Source organism: Suricata suricatta, chromosome 2 (genome assembly GCF_006229205.1).
Source record: "Suricata suricatta isolate VVHF042 chromosome 2, meerkat_22Aug2017_6uvM2_HiC, whole genome shotgun sequence".
NCBI classification, from domain to species: domain Eukaryota; kingdom Metazoa; phylum Chordata; class Mammalia; order Carnivora; family Herpestidae; genus Suricata; species Suricata suricatta.
Window position 1 is genome coordinate 158557115 of NC_043701.1, and position 21668 is coordinate 158578782.

Genomic DNA, 21668 nt, shown 5'->3' on the forward strand with positions numbered 1-21668 from the left:
ATCTAAAGGTAAGTTCCTCGACAGACGGAGAGAAGAAGCACTAATGAAAAGCAACGACTGACTGGAAGGAGGGAAGGCAGAAGTGGAGAGGATTCTGGGAGCACTGTAAATGACAAAAGTCTGGGATTTTGGAAAATAAGAGACATCTAGGGGGAAATGTGATATGCTCTGAAGGGTGTGCATATTCTCAATGGGACAGGGCTGTGAGAAGCACTTAAGATGTCTCAGAATTTACACCTCATAGTGAACTGAAAGGGTTATGAGTTAGATGAGGCTCAAACAGAGAGATGAACAACCATGACTGCATGACTTCCTGATAAGCAAGCAGTCAAAAGTGTAACTGTGAGGAAGGGTTAAGTATTTCAGATATTAACACATACATATATTCTCTTATAGTTTTCAACAGATGAGAGTACTAAAAAATGTTATGCCCTGTGTAAATGATTTTGGAAGTAAATTGGCAAGCCCCTTTTGGGATCCCTCCTCCACAAGCACTTATATTTCTGGGTTTTCCAGGTGCTGCTTCCTACCACCTGCTCTCAGAGATCAAGTAGTCCCTTCTCAAGTTGGAATGAACACACCGACACCACGGTGTGGTGGGGTCACAGGCACAGAAGGCAGTTCGATGAAACCGACCTGAATTTGAACCCAGCCCTACCACTACTAACTGTGACAGCCTGGGCCAACCTGGGCTTTCTCATTTGTCCTGTGTGGACAATGTGGAGGGTTCGAAAAAGAGTGTCAAAGGCCTAGCACTCTGTGTGACAAGTGCTCAATTAATTATAATTATGATCACTGTCTTACCCTTTCAGTTCCTTCAGCTCATGGTGAGGTTCAGTGCCTGGGCCACTTCTCTGTACCTATACTCTTTCTTTTCTTTCTTTCTTTTTTTTTTTTTTAAGTAATCTCATTAAATGTTGTGGTTTTAAATAAAGTCTATGTGCTGTTAAAATTGATTTGTCCCAAATGTATGTCTCCAACCATTACCTCTCCCCTGAACTCTGGGCTGTATATCAAACTTGCCTAATCAATACTTCAACCAGGATGTCTTATGGGCTCCTCAACATGACCAAATCAGAGCTCCTGACCTCTGCCCCCTCCCACCATCCCCACCAACCAGCATCTCCTGCAGTCTTCACCAGGACTCGAGAAATTACTGGCAACTCCAATCCTTCCAGTTGCTCCCCTGCAGGGTCATCCTTGACTCTTCTTGTCCTCTCATAGCTCACACCCAGTCCACCAGCAAGTCCCACAGGCTCAGATTCAAAATATACCCGGGACTGTGCACTCCACGTCTTCTCCGGTCTACTAGCCTGGCCCAGGCCACCATCGCCTCTTGCCCGCATCACTGCAGTAGCCTCTGAACTGGTCTCTGTGCCCCTGCCCCTGTGTCTTTCTGTCTGTCCTCCACACTGCAGCCAGAGTGACTCTGTAACGTACACCAGATCTTACTGCTCTCCTGCTCAAAACCTTCCCGTGGCTTGTCTTACTCTGAACAATGAACTGCAAAACCCACACCTTCGCACTAGCTGAACGGGCCTCCTTGCTGTTCCTCAAACACCAGCTGCACTCTTGTCCTTGATGGCCCATCTGCTGCGACAATTTCGCCCACCCCCCAAAATGGCTTGGCTGGCTCCCTACCATCATTTACATCTTTGCTCATATGTCATTTTTCAGTAAGGTCTTTCCTGATTCCATAGCTTCTTTTGCCTTCTAGTACATATTCGTATTTCTTAGTGTTTGCCTCTCCCCTTGAGGGCAGAGGTCACTGCCGTTAACTCCAGGACACTGCCTAGAATACAACAAGAGCTCAGTGTACGCAGACTAAATGACCGCCCTAGCGTCTCTCATCTTTTGGGGTTGCTACATCTGGTAAAGTGCAGGTTAGGAGGTGACACACTCAGGTGGTCGAGGGTCTGCACTAGCAGGAGGCAGGTCCTTTCACTGTGTCCCTGCAAAGCTCCAGTGAAACCTGAAACCTGATACTTAAAATCCCTGAATCTACTTCAGTTTTTCCTCCCCTCTGGCCTGAGCTGAAGGTGAGGAAATGTTCACAAAGCCATGCTACAAAGTTACGAATAGTGATTCTTTAACTAAAAAAAAAGTAAAAGAAAAGAATCGGGATTCACAGGTTAATAATAACTAAGTCAACCATTCCAAGCTACATTTCTTGACATAACTGAAGCACCTGCTGTAAAAGGAAAACCAGTGTCAGTCCTGAAAAGACAATTAAAACCTTCTAACTCTGGTTGCTGTTTTATACCAAGACAAAATCCATTACAAGTAACTGAGCTCATTTTTACTGAGCCAACACCCTGAACCAGATGCCACAACTCAAGATACTTGTTTTTTTTTCCTCATGTACTGACAAACCAGAAAGAAAGATTATTATTCCTTTCACATAAACTTTTACATCTTTAAAGACCACAAAATGTTTTGGCTATTTAACTCAATTAAGTGTTACTAGTTTGAGAAAGAATTTTTATTTTATTTTTTCAATATAATTTTAATTTAAAATTTTATTATTTTTAATTTCTTTTTGACAGAGAGGATGAGAGAGAGACAGAGACAAAGAGTGGGTGGGGGAGAGGCAGAGAGAGACACACAGAATTAAAGCAGGCTCCAGGCACTGAATTGGCAGCACAGAGCCTGATATGGGGCTTGAACTCATAAACCACAACATCATGACCTGAGCCAAAGTCAGACATTTAACCAACTGAGCCACCCAGGCACCCCGAGAAAGAATTTTTAATACCTGAGGCACGCCAAGGAGTCTTTAGAATAACAAACAGCTTCTGTATGTAGAAATAAAATATACTTTCAAATTTAAAGGCTTGTCTAGAACATTAGAGATCACTTCAGTATAAAGATGTTATTGTTCCATATCAGTAATTTTTCAACTTATTAAATGAATGGCTCTCTTTAGTGGGCCTTAGATCTCACTCAGTATTATGCTGAACATATTAACTTTCCTGGAAAAAATGTTCTTATTTGATGCACAACAGACTTTTAAAATTACCCTGAGAGTCTCTGGTCAACATTCCTCTTGACATTACCTTCAAGGGAAGAAAAGTTTAGGAGCAAGGCTCCGGATGTGGAAGAGGCTGACTCTACACTTCACCTTTCCCTGCACTGATGTAGAACTAATGGGGTCCTTACTCACACTGAAGTAACTATGACCGTGGTTCAAAGGTTCCAACAGTGTGATTACATATAGAGGTTAACATCACTATGATCACTAGTTTCAGAGATACCCAAATATGAATGATACTGTGACTAGGTCCTTCTTATTAATCAATGGATAGCCAGGGCCTGCCTCCTAGTATGTGCTCAAGAAATATTTGCTGAGTAAAGAAATGAATGTACAACCCTGATTACTTGTCAAATTGAGAGGTATGTGAACCTCTCCTAGAGACAGGAAAACACTATGATATGCTAAAATAAAATAAGATTCTCTAAGGGCTACAGAATGTAGTCCTGATCAGGGTTCTAAAAGTAACATGTACTGGGAAACCTAAAAGTCTGTGAATTAACCCCAAATGTTTCCTGCTCTAGAATGTCTGACTGCTCTGGAAGTCAATCTATATATCAGATTTAAAGATATGGTGTTTTAGATATGTACCTTAACTTATTAACTAGTAACTCATTTGACCAAAAGCTCTTTGAGGGCAGAGAGCACATCTATGTTTATTACCCCAGCATTAGCACAGTCCCTGTAACAAACATTTGCTGGATGAATGACTGAACTGAATACCGTCCTGACGCCTGCAAAACGGCATTTCATTCCCCAACATGCTATCATCCGAGATGCCTCTTATTATTCTACCCTGATTCTATGTGGTAATTCCAAATTTAAAGCTCCAAATTCTCAGTTGGAGTCAAATACTGGCTTATCTAAAACTAATCCTGGGCTTCCAAATTGCTAAAATTAAAGTTTAGGTTCTTTGGGCCTATCTTCTCACAGAAAAAAATGTTTAACAAGTTGGAGGAAGGGACGCCTGGGTGGCTCAGTCGGCTGAAGGCCTGGCTTCGGCTCAGGTCATGATCTTGTGGGTTCGAGCCCCGCATCAGGCTCTGTGCTGACAGCTAGCTCAGAGCCTGAAGCCTGTCTCCAGATTCTGTGTCTCCCTCTCTCTCTGACCCTCCCCTGCTCATGCTGCCTCTCTCTCTCTCTCTCTCTCTCTCTCTCTCTCTCTCTCTCTCTCTCTCTCTCTCTCTCAAAAATAAACAAAAACACAGACTAGGAAGAAAGAAAGCCCGTTGTGATTATTGCCCTGCTAAGTCACAAATACGGACATTAAAAATGTGGATCATTTCAAATTGAGGTCAAACATTCCCCTTGATCGTCCTTGAGCTGGTTCAGCTGGGTGATTATTCACTTGCCAAAATAAGCTCTCAAATAAACAAATGGTCTTCTGGAAGAACAAAGTAGGAGACATTCAAGTGCTCAGTGAATTCAGCAGTGACAAACACTAGGAGGGAAATAAAAGAAAAAGCAGGTCCAAGAGAGAATGTGTCTAGCCTGCTCCCTAGACTCCACATCTATGCATGCAGAACTGTTGCCCTCCAAGTCTTGCTGCTGCTGAGCAGCCAAGTACTACTTGAATTGCAGTGACAGAAATGTTCAAAGTCTTATTGCCACACAAACGACTTGGCCCTAAAGTCAACATTTTGCTAAAAAAAAAGATTGACTGAACCAAGGACAATTCCCTAGACATATCACTATGAACCATGAATGAATGATGGTAGTGAAAGCACATGCATCCCTGGAGTCCTTTACAGTTCCCAAAGAACCTTCTAGAAAGATCATTTATAGTTGATGAATTTAAAACATAACTGTAAAAGAAAGACTGAGGGACTGAGATTGGAGCTGAATTTATATGAGTCTCTATAAATACATGTACATTTACTAAAACAAAGCAATAAAAGTATAGCAAATAAAAAAAATTTTTTTAAATAAAAATAAAATAAATAAAAGTTGGCGGAAATATTTTAAAAACTGTCAAACTGTCAATACACTGACAAGATGTGATGCACGGGCCAAAAACCAAAAGAAAACTGGAATTCAGACAAGCAAATAACCACAGAGGCGGCACAGCCCTACAGCACTGGCCAGTCTCAGACAATGGAATGTCTGTTACAATGGTCCTCTGAGGAGAAGAGGTCAAAAACTCAAAGCCCAGAGCTTATCCAAGGTGAGAAACCTAAAAGGAGCCCTTTTCCTAAAATATGCTAAGATCCCAAAGGAACCCTGAGAGTGTGTGTATGAATTGGACCAGCTCTCTTGCAAAATGACAGTTGGGGCTCCAATATTTTGGCTGTCCATGGAACTTTAAGCTTTGAAATTAGTTTCTGGTAACCGCCAAACTGAGATGGACTAATGTTTTTATGTGGAAAATGCTTCTCAGCATTTCTTGAGAAATGTATAGGTCTTGACTCCTAAGAAAAATCAGCCTAGGAATCTGGAAGACAAGAGAAAATACTATAACTCTCCTGTGAGAATAAAGCCTAATAATAAATGTAGACACATTACTGGTTTGAAGGCATCTACTGATGTTAAGTTGAAAGCAAGAACAGAAAATACTGACATGGAGAGTAAAAGATTAAGGTTAGTCAGACAAGAGTACACAGAAAAGTGATCAGGATCTAATCAGTTAGTGTTGCTCGTAGCTGTTGCTATGTTATTAGTATGTTTATAAGTGTGTGTATTCATGGCCTTGTGTGCTAACAGTGAGTCATTCTAGCAAATAAAAGAAATATTAATAAGCTTATTTGTACAGTATCTGTCATACAAACCTTGTAAATGATATCAAGTTCTTAGAAGCAAAATAAATCCTTAAATTGGTAACTCTGACAAATGGTTCTGTGTAGTGTTAAATCTTGCTCAGTGCAGTGAATGTTCAATTATTTAAATACTACCCAAAACTGTTTATCCAGTGTTCTCCAGGGCTTAATATTCACTATAGGGTATGGTTCTTTATAAATATTTAACAGAATATTACAGAGAACATGAGAATATTAATATTGAATCATTATGTTGTACACTTTAAACTAATGTTGTATATCAATTATACCTCAATAAAAAATTTTAAAGATGTGAATAGTTAAACAATTATTGTCTAAATCTTGAATTAGCAAAAACAATATTGATTTCAATGGCAAAGTCAAAATCAGAGCAAGTACACAAAATACTTTCATTATTAAAAAAGAAAATGAACTTACATGAAGCAACATGTACCCCAATGGCCCCACCTAAAGATGCTTTTAGCTACACTTGTAATCCAACCAACATCAATCTCCTGTGCCTAAAATATTAACAAATCAATGACCAATAGGATCAGGGCAAATAAACCTTTGTGTATTTAAAATCTTGTTTTAAGAATAACTTTTAAATACTAATTACTTGTGTTATTTTATAATTTTCAAATTATTTTTATTTAACATTTATTTTATGTCAGTCTTCCCCTCTTCTAATATTTTCAATTGCCTGTCATGTTATTTTTTTAATTTGATAAACACTCTACAGTTATGTAAGATGTTAAGGTAAGAGAAGCTGAGTGAAGGGCATATGAGAACTTTAATTTTTTGCAACTTTCTTATAGATCTAAAATTATCTTATTTTATTTAATATTTATTTTGGGGTGGGGAGGAGCAGAGAGAGAGGGAGACACAGAATCTGAAGCAGGCTCCAGGCTCTGAGCTGTCAGCACAGAGCCTGATGCAGGGCTTGAACTCATGAAACATGAAGTCATGACTGGAGCTGACGTCAGTCGCTTAACTGACTGAGCCACTCAGGTGCCCCAGATCTAGAATTATTTTAAATTAAAAAGTAAAAAAGTCTTTAAAGTCTTTAAAGGTATTATTATCAGGTAAAGAACACTTCTACATGTTATTAAAATATATAATCTTGTCGGGGCACCTGGGTGGCTCAGTTGAGTGTTAGACTTTGGCTCAGGTCATGATCTCATGGTTCATGAGTTCAAGCCCCACATCAGACTCACTGCTGTCAGTGCAAAGCCCACTTTGGATCCTCTGTCCCTCTCTCTCTGCCCTTTCCCCACTTGTGCTCTCTCAAAAAATAAACATCTAAAAAAAAAAATAGAAATACATAGTATTGTCATAAAATTGAGTTCTTGATAACACATATGCATTTATTTTATATATTTCTTGTATATGTATATGTGTGTGTGATAATATAATCTTTTAGTATAAGCCTAACAAAAGAAAATTATTTTTTGTAGATTATTATGGTACTATTACTATTTAAGAACATGTAAATAAGTAGTTTTTTAAAACAGAATAATTTATAATTTTAGGAATATAGATTACAATTTCTTGTTCTTGAATCCCAATGATTACTACCCTTTTGGAATTTGGAAATGCTAGCAGATCACAAAAAACTGATAGAAACAAATGCAAATCCTCTCGAATAAGGTGCCTTCATTTTAGGTCTTAACGTTTTACAAATACAATGACCAGCACACAGTAAGAGATAATCAGACACAGAAGGAGTCTAGACCACATGAATGAGGAGTATGCAATATCAAAAATAGCCCCACTCACACGTAATATCTTGGAATCAGCATACACAGACTCTAATACAAGTTATGTTTACCATATGTAAAGAAAATAAAAAACAAGCTGAAAGTTACCTTCAGGAAACAGAAAACTATAAAAGATGACACACCAGATTTGAAAAAAAAAATGAGTCCACATGTCATCATAATTCCAGAGTCTGAAGGAGGAGGAGGAGGTAGCCACAACAAAAAACCTCACCTAGGGTCTGGCACAGCACTGGACTATTTTGCTACCCATGAACTGTGTCTGACAAGGGGATGGCGTCTCTGCTCCAACAGTCCCCAGAGCCACGTGGTGCAAGTTCAAAGTAACAAACGGAGGTAGGAGATGTATGAAAACTCTGGGAAGTAGAGCAGGCAACTTCAAGTTCATTTTATTCAGTTAAACTATATCCAATTTATCAAGACTTTAATGGGTCCCTACTACCTGCAGAATACTCTGGCAGGTGTGTGGGAAATGATACAAGGTACCTCTTCTCAGTAGGCTTAAAGTTTGCACTGAGAGGCATAGAAACAACTAAATATAGTATCAATCAGAATTAGATGAATGCTGTATCAAGAATCAAGAATTTAAAATCCTAGGCCTTAAATTTCAAGATTTGAGATTATACAGGAATGGATTAGAAGAGTAAAGCCTAGTGCTCAAACTGATGATTTCCCTCTTTTTCACTGTACTGACTATATTACTGAAAATCATTTTTATGAAAATGGAAAAAGATGACTTTAAGAGGTACTGTCAGTGACTGCAAGGAATAAATTCATCACATTAACAATAGATATAAATAATACTTATTGAAAATCAATTAATATATGCTATGCTGTTGGTAGATTCAAATGAAGAAAAATCTATTAAGACTGTACACATCTACTGTAGGTCTATCACAGCATTAAACTTTTGGCACTTAAAAAAAAAACACTGGCGACATTACTAAGTTAGTCCTGAAAAAGAGGGTCAGTTGAAGAAAAAAGAATACCCATTTCATCACTTAGTACCAGTCCATTAATCTATGCATTCATTTAAAAACAAAGCATGGGCGTCTTAAGCATAGACAACATAGCATTTCTGTGGAACACAACTGATTCTAAAAAGCATTACTTTAAAAAAAATGTTTTCTTAGTAATCTCTGCACTCAACATGGGACTTGAATTCACAACCCCAAGATAAAAGTCACATGACCTACTGACTGAGCTGGCCAGGCACTCCTAAAAAGTCTCATTATTGAGAAATTCCCACTACCTGGAATTTGAGACACTATTGTTCTGCCCCCCCGTATATCTAATGCAAGAATAGTTGACAAGTATATCTCAAAACTTACAAGTATGGAAGGCAGTGGAAGATCCTGGAAGCTGCTATCACTTTGGGATGCAGCCCGGAAATTCCGTTATTACTCCTTTTCCGGCACACTGAAACCATGAAGGTATCTGGCAATCCCCCCAGGACTTCAGGTACTCATATTAAATGATCACTTTTTTTGTTAGTGCCCCCTTCATTATTTTAAGTAAACTCTACCCCCCAAAGTGGGGCTCAAATTCACGGCCCCAAGACCAAGAGTTGCATGCTCTACTGTCTGAGCCAGCCAGGCATCCCTAAATGATCACCTTCCTGAGCACATGCGTAAGTGCTCATCCTCACGCTTCCCCTTGAGGGTAACTTGCTGCTGCCCCTGTTCAGCCCAAGTGCCCTAGCTCTTCTCTGATCCATCACAGCAGATCTGCTTCAGGACGGCCCCACCTCGCCTCTGAGGCTACAGTCCCCTCAGGCCTGAGCCCGCTCACATAGTGGTTCTCTCCCTGGCACAGTTTAGACAGAAGTTTTCTTTCCTTAATACCATCTGCTTTCCATCTCTCAGAAGATAACTCCATTTCTGGCATTCCCATAATACTCTTTCTTGTTGGCACTTATTTTTTCAGTTGCTCGCAGCAATCTAAAGTAGAGGGGGAGGTGAGTGTGTGGACTTGGCCCGCCTTCTTGAGCCAGCCTCTCTGGACCACCATTTTTCCGCTCGGAGTTCACTTAGTATCCTGCAATTCCTACATCCACAGACCACTTGGAATTATTTTCTTCCCCAAGGACACGTGGGTTCAGAGCTCCCTGGCACACCTGCCCAAAGTGACACAGCCGTGTTCTCTGTGGGCCTTAGACTACTGCTGGTGCCTCACTTTCTTCCTCTTCCTCCTTTATAACTTATTTCTCACCTAAGTCTGGTGAATACAAATGGAGTCCCCTAAGGCTGGTCACCTCAAATTAAGGGACAGAATTTGTATATTTGAATGTGCACAGTGCGAAGCAGTGAACTGCAGTAGTCAAAAACAAGAGCTCCCAGCTCCCTTGGTAAGCTACTCAATCTCTACAAATCTTATCTTCCTTGTCTATAAAGCAGCCATATGAATTATCCTGGTACCTTTAAAGTGGCTGTGAAGATTATTAGTGCAAGCAATGATAACTAGTCCTTATTATGAACAAGTTAATAAATGTTAGCTCTAATGGTTACTGTTGAAACCTAATCCTTAAACCACAATAATATAAGAGGCAGTTTTTCATGAATCTTAGCCTGGAAGTCATTAGTCCTCAAGAGAGCCTGGTTAAGGGACTTCCCAGCTGTATGACTGCTATGGATACCATACCATAACTGGAGGCATATACATCAATGAGGTTTGAGCTTCTTTATCTGAGCATCAAATGAAATCAGGAGACTACAGTGAATGGCCATAGGATAGATTGAGACAGATCAAATTGTGATATGAAATTAGGTAATGAAAAAGCAAATCATTCTTTGTCAAAGATGGTAACATCTCCCTTAAAAACATGGGGAGGCTGTTACGGGACTTTGGATGTCAAGAAGTGAGTATATAACATTTCCACATCACTCACCTCTAAGTTGCTGGAGTTCCAAATCCAGACTTTCAATGTTGCTCTCATAGAACTCAAGGTCCTCAAGGGTCTCTGCCCTTAATGATTCATCTTGCTTCTCCTCCAGCGCTACACTGAGTTCTTCCTGAGCCCCGCTACACATATCCACGTCCTGGTCCATCTCCTGAATCCTCACCAGTACTAGTGGACATGGGGAGGTTTGGTCCAGAGTCTGTTCCATACTCTCAGGGCCTTCCTTTTCTGGGGTCTCACAGCTGGGACGGGGACAGGTTAGGAGCCTGGGGGCTGTCATTCTGTGCTGTGCTGGGGGAGGCAGGGGAGCAGGGCGAGAAGGTCGCACTGCCAAGGGAGGTTCGGGTTTCAGGCTCTGGGGAGAAGTGGACGCTGGAACAGAGGGACGCGGTGGCGGTGGCCTTAGGGCTTTCCTCCTCTCACGTGGCTCCTGCTGGCTGAGTAGCTTTGAGGAACCTCGGACAACGTCCTTCTCGGAGTTAAAGTCCAGGATTGAGAAGTGGCGCAAAATTTTATCTGGTTCTATGCCGGGTCCTGACAAGCTCTTCTCAAACTCTATCAGCTGTTGTGTCAACTTGGAATCCAGGTCAGTGCTGCCTTCTCCCTGCACAAGTGTCATTGCTTCCAGAGCAAACCCCTTGTCGTGCGGACCAGGCTTCGCCTCGGACCTCTCTGATGCAGCACAAAAGCCAGAGGCATTTTCTTTGGGTGTGTGGTGCCTTTTAGCACATCTTACCATGTCCTGGAGCTGAGGGCTCAACCGGCTGGGTCTGATTACCCTAGGGGCTAACAGACTAGAGCCACCGTGAGGCGCTGGCACTGGCTTCTGCAGGGTTTTCGGTGGGGAGTGCACTCCTCTGGAAGGTAGGCTGAAGGAGTCTTTTGTCCTTGCTTCGAAGGGAAGAGGTTCAGGATACTGCTCGGAGCTTAGGAGGCTCCCTCCCACGGGAGAATAATACTGGTTTTTCTGGCATCTGGGACGAAAAGGTACCTGAGATTGGGAGGAAACCCCATTGACAGTCTCTGGAAGATCCTTTGCAGAAGACTCTTTGGCAAGAGGCTGTTTGTGCCCCAGGCCCGGGCTTCTCAGGGGCCCTCCGGAGGTGCCCTCGTCCTGATGAGAATTTTTGTTTACTTCATGCTCTGAAGTCAGATGCTCCAGGGGAGAAGCATATGTTTCAGAAGTAACATCTTCTGCTTCATATTCAAGAGTTTCGTGTCTTCTTTCCTCTGCTACTGCAGAGTTCTCAAAACATTCCAGAGAAGCATCAGGAATCTCAGCAGGGCTGCTTTCCTGCAGCACAGCCATGGTCTCCTCTGCTCTTGTTTTAGGAAAGAGCTTTACAAATCGGTAAGGAAAGATGCCTGTCCTGCCCTTCAGGGATCCTTCCAGCCAGCCATCTTCCAGTGTCCCCAGAATTCGGATTTTATCACCTACCTCAAAATCCAATTCATTCGGCTCCAGGGCTTGGAATCTGTAGAGGGCAATTCCATAGGTCCCTGCCTGCTCCACGTCCTCTTCTGGCCCCCTCTCTTCTCCTGTAGGGGTGTCTTCTTCACCGTTAATAATGCAGTCACTGTGATCTCCAGATCTTACCAACTCATCCACAGTCCTCAGGGGCCCCAAAAGCTCCACAAAACCTTCTGGGAAAATGCCTCTTCGACCATCTAACTCCCCTTCAAACCAGCCTGGTTCAGGAACCCCAGTAATGGTAATCACATCCCCTTCTCTGAAGTCCAGCTCCTCATCCAGCTGGGCGGAGAGCCCCATCAGTGCCCGAGCTTGTCCCATGGAGTACTCAGGAATCTGGAGCAAGGCACTGTGCGAGTGCCACTGCTTGCTCTGTGAGGACAGGCAGAGCTCCCGGACGCACGACGACGGGAAGAAGCCCCGTGCGCCCCAGCAGCTTCGGCCCTGCAGCCAGCCGGTGGTGGGAGCACCATCGAGGATCACTAGGTCACCTAAAGAAAGAGATGATAATAACCTGAGTCATCACCCCAAGAGAGTATTAACATCACGAATAGTACAACTCGCTTCAAACATTTGTCAGATTCAGGGAAATATACATCTGGAGTTTTAAGGACATAATACTTTCTTTTTCAATGTTTATTTACTTATTTTAAGTGACAGCGATGGATAAAAGAGTGCGCATGTGTAAGTGGGTGAGCAGCAGAGAGAGGGAGAGGGAGCATCCCAAGCAAGCTTGACACTGTCAGCACAGAGCCCACCGCAGGGCCCAATCTCACAAACTGTGAGATCATGACTTGGGCTGAAATCAAGAGTCAGACACCTAACCGAATGAACCACCCGGGCATGATACTTTTGATAATTTGGTGAATCTAGTGAATTTTGACAATTTAGCGACAACAGTGCACACTCCTCTAAACCAGTGGTTTTCAACGTGTGGCCCATGGAATCCTGGGGGAGCCCCAAGATCCTTTCAGGGAAGTCTGTAAAGTCAGAACTATATTTTCTTCATATACTTTACATACCTCAGTTAATCACAATTCAATCAGCAGACTGAACATAGATATAAATATGAGAATCTAGCTTTCTTCTATGAAACCAAATATTAAAGATATATGCAAAAATGTTTGAATGACACTCTTCTCATTAAATTTTTTGTTTGAAAAACTATTTGTCATTAAAAATATGCTACTTATGTTAATATATAATGGGATTAAAAAACGAATTGATAAATGTTTTTAGAATTTCTGTTTTAATAGTTATTAATACTGCAAATATCAATAAACCCACATAAGTAAGAGCTCCTTCAGGTCTCAAACTTTTAAGGGTATAAAGGGCTCCTAGGATTGAAAAGGTTGAAAAGTGCTATTAAACAGTGTTTTACAGTCTGTGCCATTGGATTAGTTTATAAATGATCAAGAATATACACATGTCCGGGGCACCTGGGTGGCTCAGTGAGCTAAGTGTCCAGCTTCGGCTCAGGTCATGATCTCACAGCTTGTGAGTTCGAGCCCTGTGTCAGGCTCTATGCTGACAGCTCAGAGCCTGGAGTCTGCTTCAGGTTCTGTGTCTCCCTCTCTCCCTCTGCTCCTCTTCTGCTTGTGTGCTCTCTCTCTCTCAAAAAATAAACATTTAGGGGAGCCTGGGTGGCTCAGTCAGTTAAAGGCCAACTTGGGCTCAGGTCATGATCTTGCAGTTCATGAATTTGAGTCCCCATCAGGCTCTGTGCTGACAGCTCAGACCCTGGAGTCTGCTTCAGATTCTGTGTCTCCTTCTCTCTCTGCCCTTCCCCTGCTCATGCTCTATTTCTGTCTCTCAAAAATAAGTAAACATTAAAAAAAAATAAACATTAAAAAATATATATATATGTCCACTGTAATTCTCTGAACCAATGCATCTACTCTCTCACACTAAACTGTATTTAATATGAAACATGGAACAATGAAAGAAGTCTTTAGGAATGGTTTCTGTGTTGGAGGTCCAGGGTGTGGGCAAGAAATTCTTCACTGTTATCCTCCAAAGGCCTTTTTGATCTATTCCTACCCTGAAAATACATCATAATAAAGCATGTTCTACCAATAGGTACTTTTGTTTTGAAAATAGTTCCAGTATCGATGGCTCACAAAATGTCAACTGAACAGTTAGTGTCTATCTGTCTTACTGTTGAAGAAGGTGAGGTAAAGAAAGGATAGGGGGACACTGTTTCTGGAAAAATATGAAATTAAAATTCAGTCTTAGAGAATTCGCCCCAACTTAAAGAATTGCTCTATGGCTTTGTAATAAACTGTTTTAAAACAAACTCTTAATTATTTGATGATGAATTATTCATTTTGGGGATTATCAGCTTTAATCACTTTAATTCTTTCTGTTACTGGATGCCTAGTCAATTTTACTTTCATCAGCAGAGGTGATCAAGAGATGCACCCAGACCAAGTAAAATATGACCAGGACAGCAAAGCACCTACCAAAGTCATATAAGTTATTTTATAGACAAGCATGTAACTGGATTATCTTTTAGGGTATCCACTTTAGGGTGTCTTTTAGGGCATTCGACTTGCCCTTGATTCGTTTAAAAAAATTAACTCTGTCCTATCTTCTCACCAAGTGAACGGCATGTTCCTTAATGACAGGTACCACTTCTCTTTTGTATTTCCTGAGTCTGATACAATGTCTTTCACGGAGCAAGCATTTGATGTCTATTGGATGATGATTCTGCAATTCCAACTCCCACATAAATTAATCCTATCCTCCCTCTGAAACTGGCTCCAGGCTGCTACCTTCCTTCCTTCAAAATAGTGTTTCTACTCATTAACTGCCCTGGTCCAACTCTTACCATCTCACTCTCTTAAACCTTGTCCCAGACTTCATCGCTTCCAGTCTCTTACAGCCAAACTAAGATGATAATTGTACCACTTTTATCATATCCCTCCCCTACTCAAATTTTTCCTGTAAGGCATGAAGGCTTCTTCCTACTTCCATAGGATTTTCCTCTAAAAATCCTATTCTTGGGGCACCTGGTGACTCAGTCAGTTGACTGTCTGACCCTTGGTTTCTGCTCAGGTCATGATCCCAGGGTTGTGGGACTAAGTACCATGTCAGGCTGAACATTGAGCCTGCTTCAGATTCTCTTTCTCTCTCTCTCTCTCTCTCTCTCTCTCTCTCCCTCTGCCCCTCACCTCTGCTCATGCTTCTCTCTCTCTACAATAAAAAAATAAAATAAAAAAGTATTACCTGAAATATATAAAAAATAAGGTTGCTCTAGACACTCCCTAAACAGGTTTAGTTACTAAACTACCAAAAGACGATTCTTATGTTTTTACCTCAGTGCAACCTGGCACCCACATCCAGTCATAACCCTGCTCCCCACCTCCACCCCAGACAGCCAGCTTTACCTCCCTATTCCACACAAAGGTACTTTCATCAGCTCCTATACAAGCCCATCCATATGAAACCCTAGCATCCTTCTCTAAAAGACCTTAGAAACCCATATCCACCTTGGCCACCTGTAGCCTACTAAAGAAATTATCATTTACATCACTAATTTTGACACTTGTACTTTTACATACTACACTGCACCTAACATTAAGATTCTGTACATGGCGGCAGGCACCCAACACATTTTCACTGATATGATAGGTTTTACTCAGATATTCCTGAAAAAAAAAAGGGGGGGGGGTCTTGGTCCTATATTTCTATATTCCTTTAATTTATGACTCAATATCCATTGGTTAGAGCTTGGGGTCCTGAGAATTTTATAAATGATATTTTCCCCCCCACTACCTGTAAGGCGAATCCATCAGAACCACAGAGGGAACTCACTGGAGACACGGCTACTATCCAGGCACAAGAGGCCTTTTGGTGAATCAGAAGAATAGAGGCATGCCATAACTCCCACTCTACTGGCTTTGAAATGAACTGGCTTACCTAAAACTGCAGAATTATAATATTTTTCTTATTTTTCCAGATCTCCATGAGACCCTTATCATAGGGCTTGCTTTTTCCTATTTTCACCCGGGTCACTGTTTCAATAAGCTTTATTACCTGGCAGACTGTCATTCTGATGGCTATGTTTATATAAAAAAGATGACTTTTTTTTTTAATTTGAGAGACAGAGAGAGTATGCAGCGAAAGAGAGGGGCAAGGCGGAGGGAGAGGGAGGGCGAGGGATTGTGAGGAAGGGAGAGAGGGAGAGAGAGGGAGGGAGGGAGGGAGGGAGGGAGGGAGGAAGGGAGGGAATCTTAAGCAGGCTCCTGCTTGCTTAAGTGTAGAGCATGACATGGGGATCCATCCCACCACCCTGGGATCTTGACCTGAGCGAAAATCAAGAGGCAGACGTTCAACTGACTGAGCCATCCAGGTGTCCCCCAAAAGGTGAATTTTTTTTTAAATAATCACAGTTCCAACTGTGAAGCACTTGACCATGAGAGACTCTTGAATACTGAGAACAAACTGAGGGCTGATGGGGGTGAATGAGAGGGGAATATAGGTGATGGGCATGGAGGAGGGCACTTGTTGGGATGAGTACTGGGTGATATATGGAAACCAACTTGACAATAAACTATAAAAGAAAAATAAAGTACTGAAAAGCACTTGAAATTTTGCTCCACATGCTTATTTTGTGCCTGTTACAGAGTGCTCTGCACAGTCTCTGGTTTTCATCAGAAAGAGTCATGCAGCCACTGCACCAGCATCCCAGGTGAGGCCTGAGGAATGGAGGCTTCCCGGTGGTCACTGCCAGCCTTCTGAAACAATATGAGGAACTGCTGGAATAGGGTGCCCAGATTTCAAAAACAGAAAAATAGGAAGTGTGGTGACTCTCAGGGTCAGCCTGAGGCTTTCACTCATGCACAAATAATCCTGGTCGCCAGGCCACTTATATTTGCTGGTTGATTTTTTTTATTCGAACAAGAAATGTATTAGGAATAAGACGGTAAGAACAAATGCAAGCCTTCTTAGAATCTGAATGTAAGTAGTCTGATTTTGCAGTGTTAGGCACCCCCTGAATCACAATGCCCGGGAGACTATGTGCTTTAGGCAGACTGACCACATGTTTTACTTAGATTTCCACAGGAGTCCTATGAGAATCTTACCCTCATATGTCACACACACGGCATCACAAACTTATGGCCTGGGCACTATATCATTTATCAAGTTTTTTATATATAAGTTTATCCAAAATGTTAAAAATAGAACTGCCCGATGACCCAATAATCACACTACTGGGTTTTTACCCAAAAAATACAAAAACACTAATTCAAAGGGACACATGCACCACTATGTTTATTGCAGCATTCTTTATAATAGTCAAATTATGGAATTAGCGCAAGTGTCCACTGACAGATGAATGGATAAAAAAGATGTCTCACACACACACACACACACACACACACACACACACACACAATGTAATATTCACTGAGTAATTTCTTGCCATTTGCCACAACATGGAGGGGCACCTGGGTGGCTTAGTCAGTCGAGCATCTGAGCTCAGCTCAGGTCATGATCTCAGTTTGTAGGTTGAAGCCTCGCATCAGTCTCTTTGCTGTGGCGCAGAGCCCGCTTCAGATCCTCTATCCTCGCCCCCGTCTGCACCTCCCCCATGCGCTCTCTCTCTCAAAACAAAACATGGATGGAGCTAGAGAGTACAATCTTAAGTGAAATAAGGCAGTCAGAGAAAACTAATACCATGTGATTTCACTCATGTGGAATTTAAGAAACAAAACATGTGAGCAAAAGAAGTAAGAGACAAACTAAGAAACAGACTTTTAACTACAGAGAACTAAGTGATGGTTATCAGAGGGGAGCTGGGGGGGAACGGGGGAAATAGGTGATGGGGACTAAGAATATACTTATCATAGGGGCGACTAGGGGGCTCAGTCAGTTAAGCAACGGACTTTGGCTCAGGTCATGATCTCACGGTTCCTGGGTTCAAGCCCCACACAGGGCTCTATGCTGACAGCTCAGAACCTGCAGCCTGCTTCTGATTCTGCATCTCTATCTCTCTCTGCCCCTCTCGTTCTCCCACTTGTACTCCCTCTCTCTCTCTCTCAAAAATAAACATTAAAAAAATAAGTACAAATATCATGTAGAGCACTGAGTAAAATATAGAATTGTTGAATCACTACACACCTGAAATTAATATAACACTGCATGTTAACTATACTGGAATTAAAATTAAAAACTTAATTAAAAATAAATTTATGAATTCATTTTTGCTGGTCTTTTTTGAGGGTGAGGAGGTGGCCTAGAAAATGAGGTTATAAGCCTTCTGTATTATATGAGGCAGTTATCACTGATATTTCTTCATTCCCACTGATTTCTCCTCTCCTCTTTTTCTGTATTTTCCTTGTTGTTCTCTCATTTTTGTTTTTTGTTTTCCCTCTCTTTTTCTCCCCCTTGTCTATTTTTAAGATAATCAGTGGCCCCAGCCACCTGCACTGATCCTTCTAAGAGAGAGCATTGTTTTTCTCTGTTTAAAAATATTTCCATTTGAGGGCGCCTGGGTAGCTCAGTCGATTGAGCATCTGACACTTGATTTTGGCTCAGGTCATGATCCCACGGTCGTGGGATTGAGTCCTGTGTTGGGCTCTGTGCTGAGCATGGTGCCTGCTTAAGTCAGTCTGTCTGTCTGTCTGTCTCTCTCTCCCCTCTCCCTCCCCTTCCTTTTCTCTTCCCCTCCCACTGTCCATCTCCCCTGCTCACTCTCACTCTCTAAAATATAAAAATAAAAATACTTTTTCTATTTGAGTAAAGTAGACACAAAATGTTACATTATCCCCGGTGTACAACATAGTAACTCAACAGGTTTATGTGTTATGCTATGTTTACCACAAGTGTAGCTACGATCTGTCACCATCCCTGGTTATTACCATGCCACTGACCACATTCCTCCTGCTGTGCCTTTTATCCCTGTGACCTCTTCATTCCGTAGCTGGAAGCCTGTATCTCTCACTTGCCCATCCCTCTACTACCCCCCCCCTTCTGGCAACCACCAGTTTGTTCTCTGTGCTTATAGGCCTGATTCTGCTTTTTTTGTTTGTTTATTCAGTTGCTTTTTTAGATTTCACATATGAGTGAATTCAGTTGGTATTTGTCTTCTCAGTCTGACTTACTTTACTGAGCATAATACTCTCTAGGTCCATCCATGTTGTCACAAATGGCCTGATCTCATTCTCATTCTTTCTTATGGCTGTATAATTTTCCATATTGTGTGTGTGTGTGTGTGTGTTTGTGTGTGTGTGTGTGTGTATACCACATTTTCCTTATCCATTCATCTATCGATGGATACTTAGGAGCTTCCGTATCCTGACTATTGTAAATAATGCTGCAGTAAACATACAGGGGCACATATCTTTTCAAATTAGTGGGGTTTTTTCTTTAGGTGAATTATTAGAATTATTAGATCATATGGTATTTCTATGTTTAATTTTTTGAGGAATCTCCATGTTTCCACCATGGCTGCGGCGATTTATATTCCCACCGACAGTGTAAAAGGGTCCCTTTTTTTCCCACACCCTCACCAACACTTGTTATCTCTTGTTCTTTTTTTTTTTTTTTTTTTTTAGCCATTCTGACAGGTATAAGGTGATAATCTCATTGTGGCTTTTGATTTGCATTTCCCTGATGATTAGTAATGTTGAACATTTTTTTCATGTCTTTTGGGACTATATCAAAATAAAAAGCTTTTGTACAGCAAAGGAAACCATCAACAACAACAAAAAAAGCAATCTACATAATGGGAGAAGATATTTGCAAATGACATACCTGATAAGAGGTTAATATCCAAAGTATATTTTTTTAAAAAATGTATACAACCCAACACTCAAAAAACCCAAACAACCTGATTAAAAAATAGGCAGAGGGTTTGAACAGACATTTTCCCAAAGAAGACATACAGAGACAGCCTTGTTTTGGAGTTTAAATATAACTCAAAATACAGGCAACAGTCCAAAACAACTGGATGGCTTTCTGGAAAGGAGAAAGAGTGACACCTGCTGGGAAAACTACTGGTGATTCCAATTCCAGATGGAATTTTCCTGGATAAATGTACAGACAACCTTCATGTAGTTCTCAGGAAACAATGTCCCCCCGAAACACATCCACAAAGACCCACATCCACAAAGTCCAGGAATCCGAGGTTAAGAATAAGAAAGACAGCTCATCTTTACTGCATGCTTATCTTGGGCCGGATGCTTTACGTGTATAACTCACTCAATCCTCACAACTACCTGGGGTAGGTATTATCCTACTGAGGCCAAGATAACGTAAGTAACTAGCCTAAAGTCACAGCTACTAAGTCGTAGAGATGGATTTAAATCTAGGACTGTTAGAATTCTTATCTCCTAAACTATATTAGCTGCTCCAAATGCATATATATCTTTAATAACATAAGCTTACAATTAAAATATATAAATTTTCTCCTGTTAATCCCAATGATACTTCTGAAAGGTAAGTAAATAACAATTAACTAAAGGCAGCACAGTAAAAAAAAAAAAAAAAAAAAAAAAAAAAAACAGGTCTCAAACAGTATCCCACATGTTCTTAAGGTTTCCTAATCCCCTCCTGACATATATTCAATCACCAAAAGTTTTATTTACACAGAACAAAAGAAACTTCACTGCTACACTGAAGGTACTGAGGAGACAGAAAGAAAGAACAGGGAAAAGGTACTAGAAGGTAGGGATAGAGGAGTGTATACCACTCATGAGCTGAGACACTGACCTAGTAAAAAAAACAATTTTCAATATAAGAAGTAGAAAGGCCACTCCAACGACATGGCAATGAGAAAGAATGAAATCTGCCCATTTGTAGCAACGTGGATGTAACTCGAGGGTATTATGCTAAGTGAAATAAGTCAGGCAGAGAAAGACAGTTACCATATGTTTTCATTAATATGTGGAACAGGAGAAACTTAACAGAGGACTATGGGGGAGGGGGAGGGGAAACATCACCAGTAGTTAAGGAAAGGGAGGGAGGCAAACCACGAGACTCTTAATACTGAGAACAAACTAAGGGTTGATGGGGGGGTGGGGGAGAGGGGAAAATGAGTGATGGGCATGGAGGAGGGCACTTGTTGGGATGAGCAGTAGGTGTTATATGAAAACCAACTTGACAATAAACTAGATTTAAAAAAAAAAGAAGAAGGGCCATTCCAAGCACTAGACTTGGAAATCAGGAAGCCTAAGGGCACCTAGGTGGCTCAGTCGGTTAAGCATCTGACTTTGGCTCAGGTCCATGAATTCGCGTCAGGTTCTTTGCTGACAGCTCAGAGCCTGGAGCCCACTTGTAATTTTGTGTCTCCCTCTCTCTCTGTCCCTCCACTACTCACACTGTCTCTCTAATCCTCAAAAATAAACAAACATTTTAAAAAATTTAAAAAAAAATCAGGAAGCCTAGACTCAAGTCTTATAAACTACACGTGGCATTAAAAAATACTTTCATTTTTTTTACTGATTTTTGTTTCCAACTAGTAAAATTATCTGTTAATGGGGATGGTCATGTATAGAAAACAAGAGAAATTAAAATCATTTCTGTGTCTCCTGCTAAACTTCCCAGAAAAATTCAAATTGCAGAGGTACGTCTAACTTCCCCATTCTCAAAGCCTTATGTGTTAAAATCGGAAGACACAGAGCCAAAAGACATGAAAAGCATAGAAGGAAAGAGAGCTGAATAGTCAGTGTACCATCAAGAGAACAAGATAAAAACACTGACAGCATATCACCTTCTGGTCTCTTCCTAT

General features: G+C 41.2%; 1 protein-coding gene across 4 annotated transcripts in view; it reads right to left on the reverse strand.

Annotated features, from left to right (window-relative positions):
- DNMBP (dynamin binding protein) overlaps positions 1-21668 on the reverse strand; it is a 106770-nt gene that overhangs the window by 46803 nt on the left and 38299 nt on the right. For all 4 annotated transcript variants that reach the window (XM_029932365.1, XM_029932364.1, XM_029932367.1 and 1 more), the window contains one exon: positions 10450-12423. In XM_029932365.1, coding sequence (XP_029788225.1) covers positions 10450-12423 — 1974 coding nt within the window. The remainder of the gene's footprint in view (positions 1-10449; positions 12424-21668) is intronic.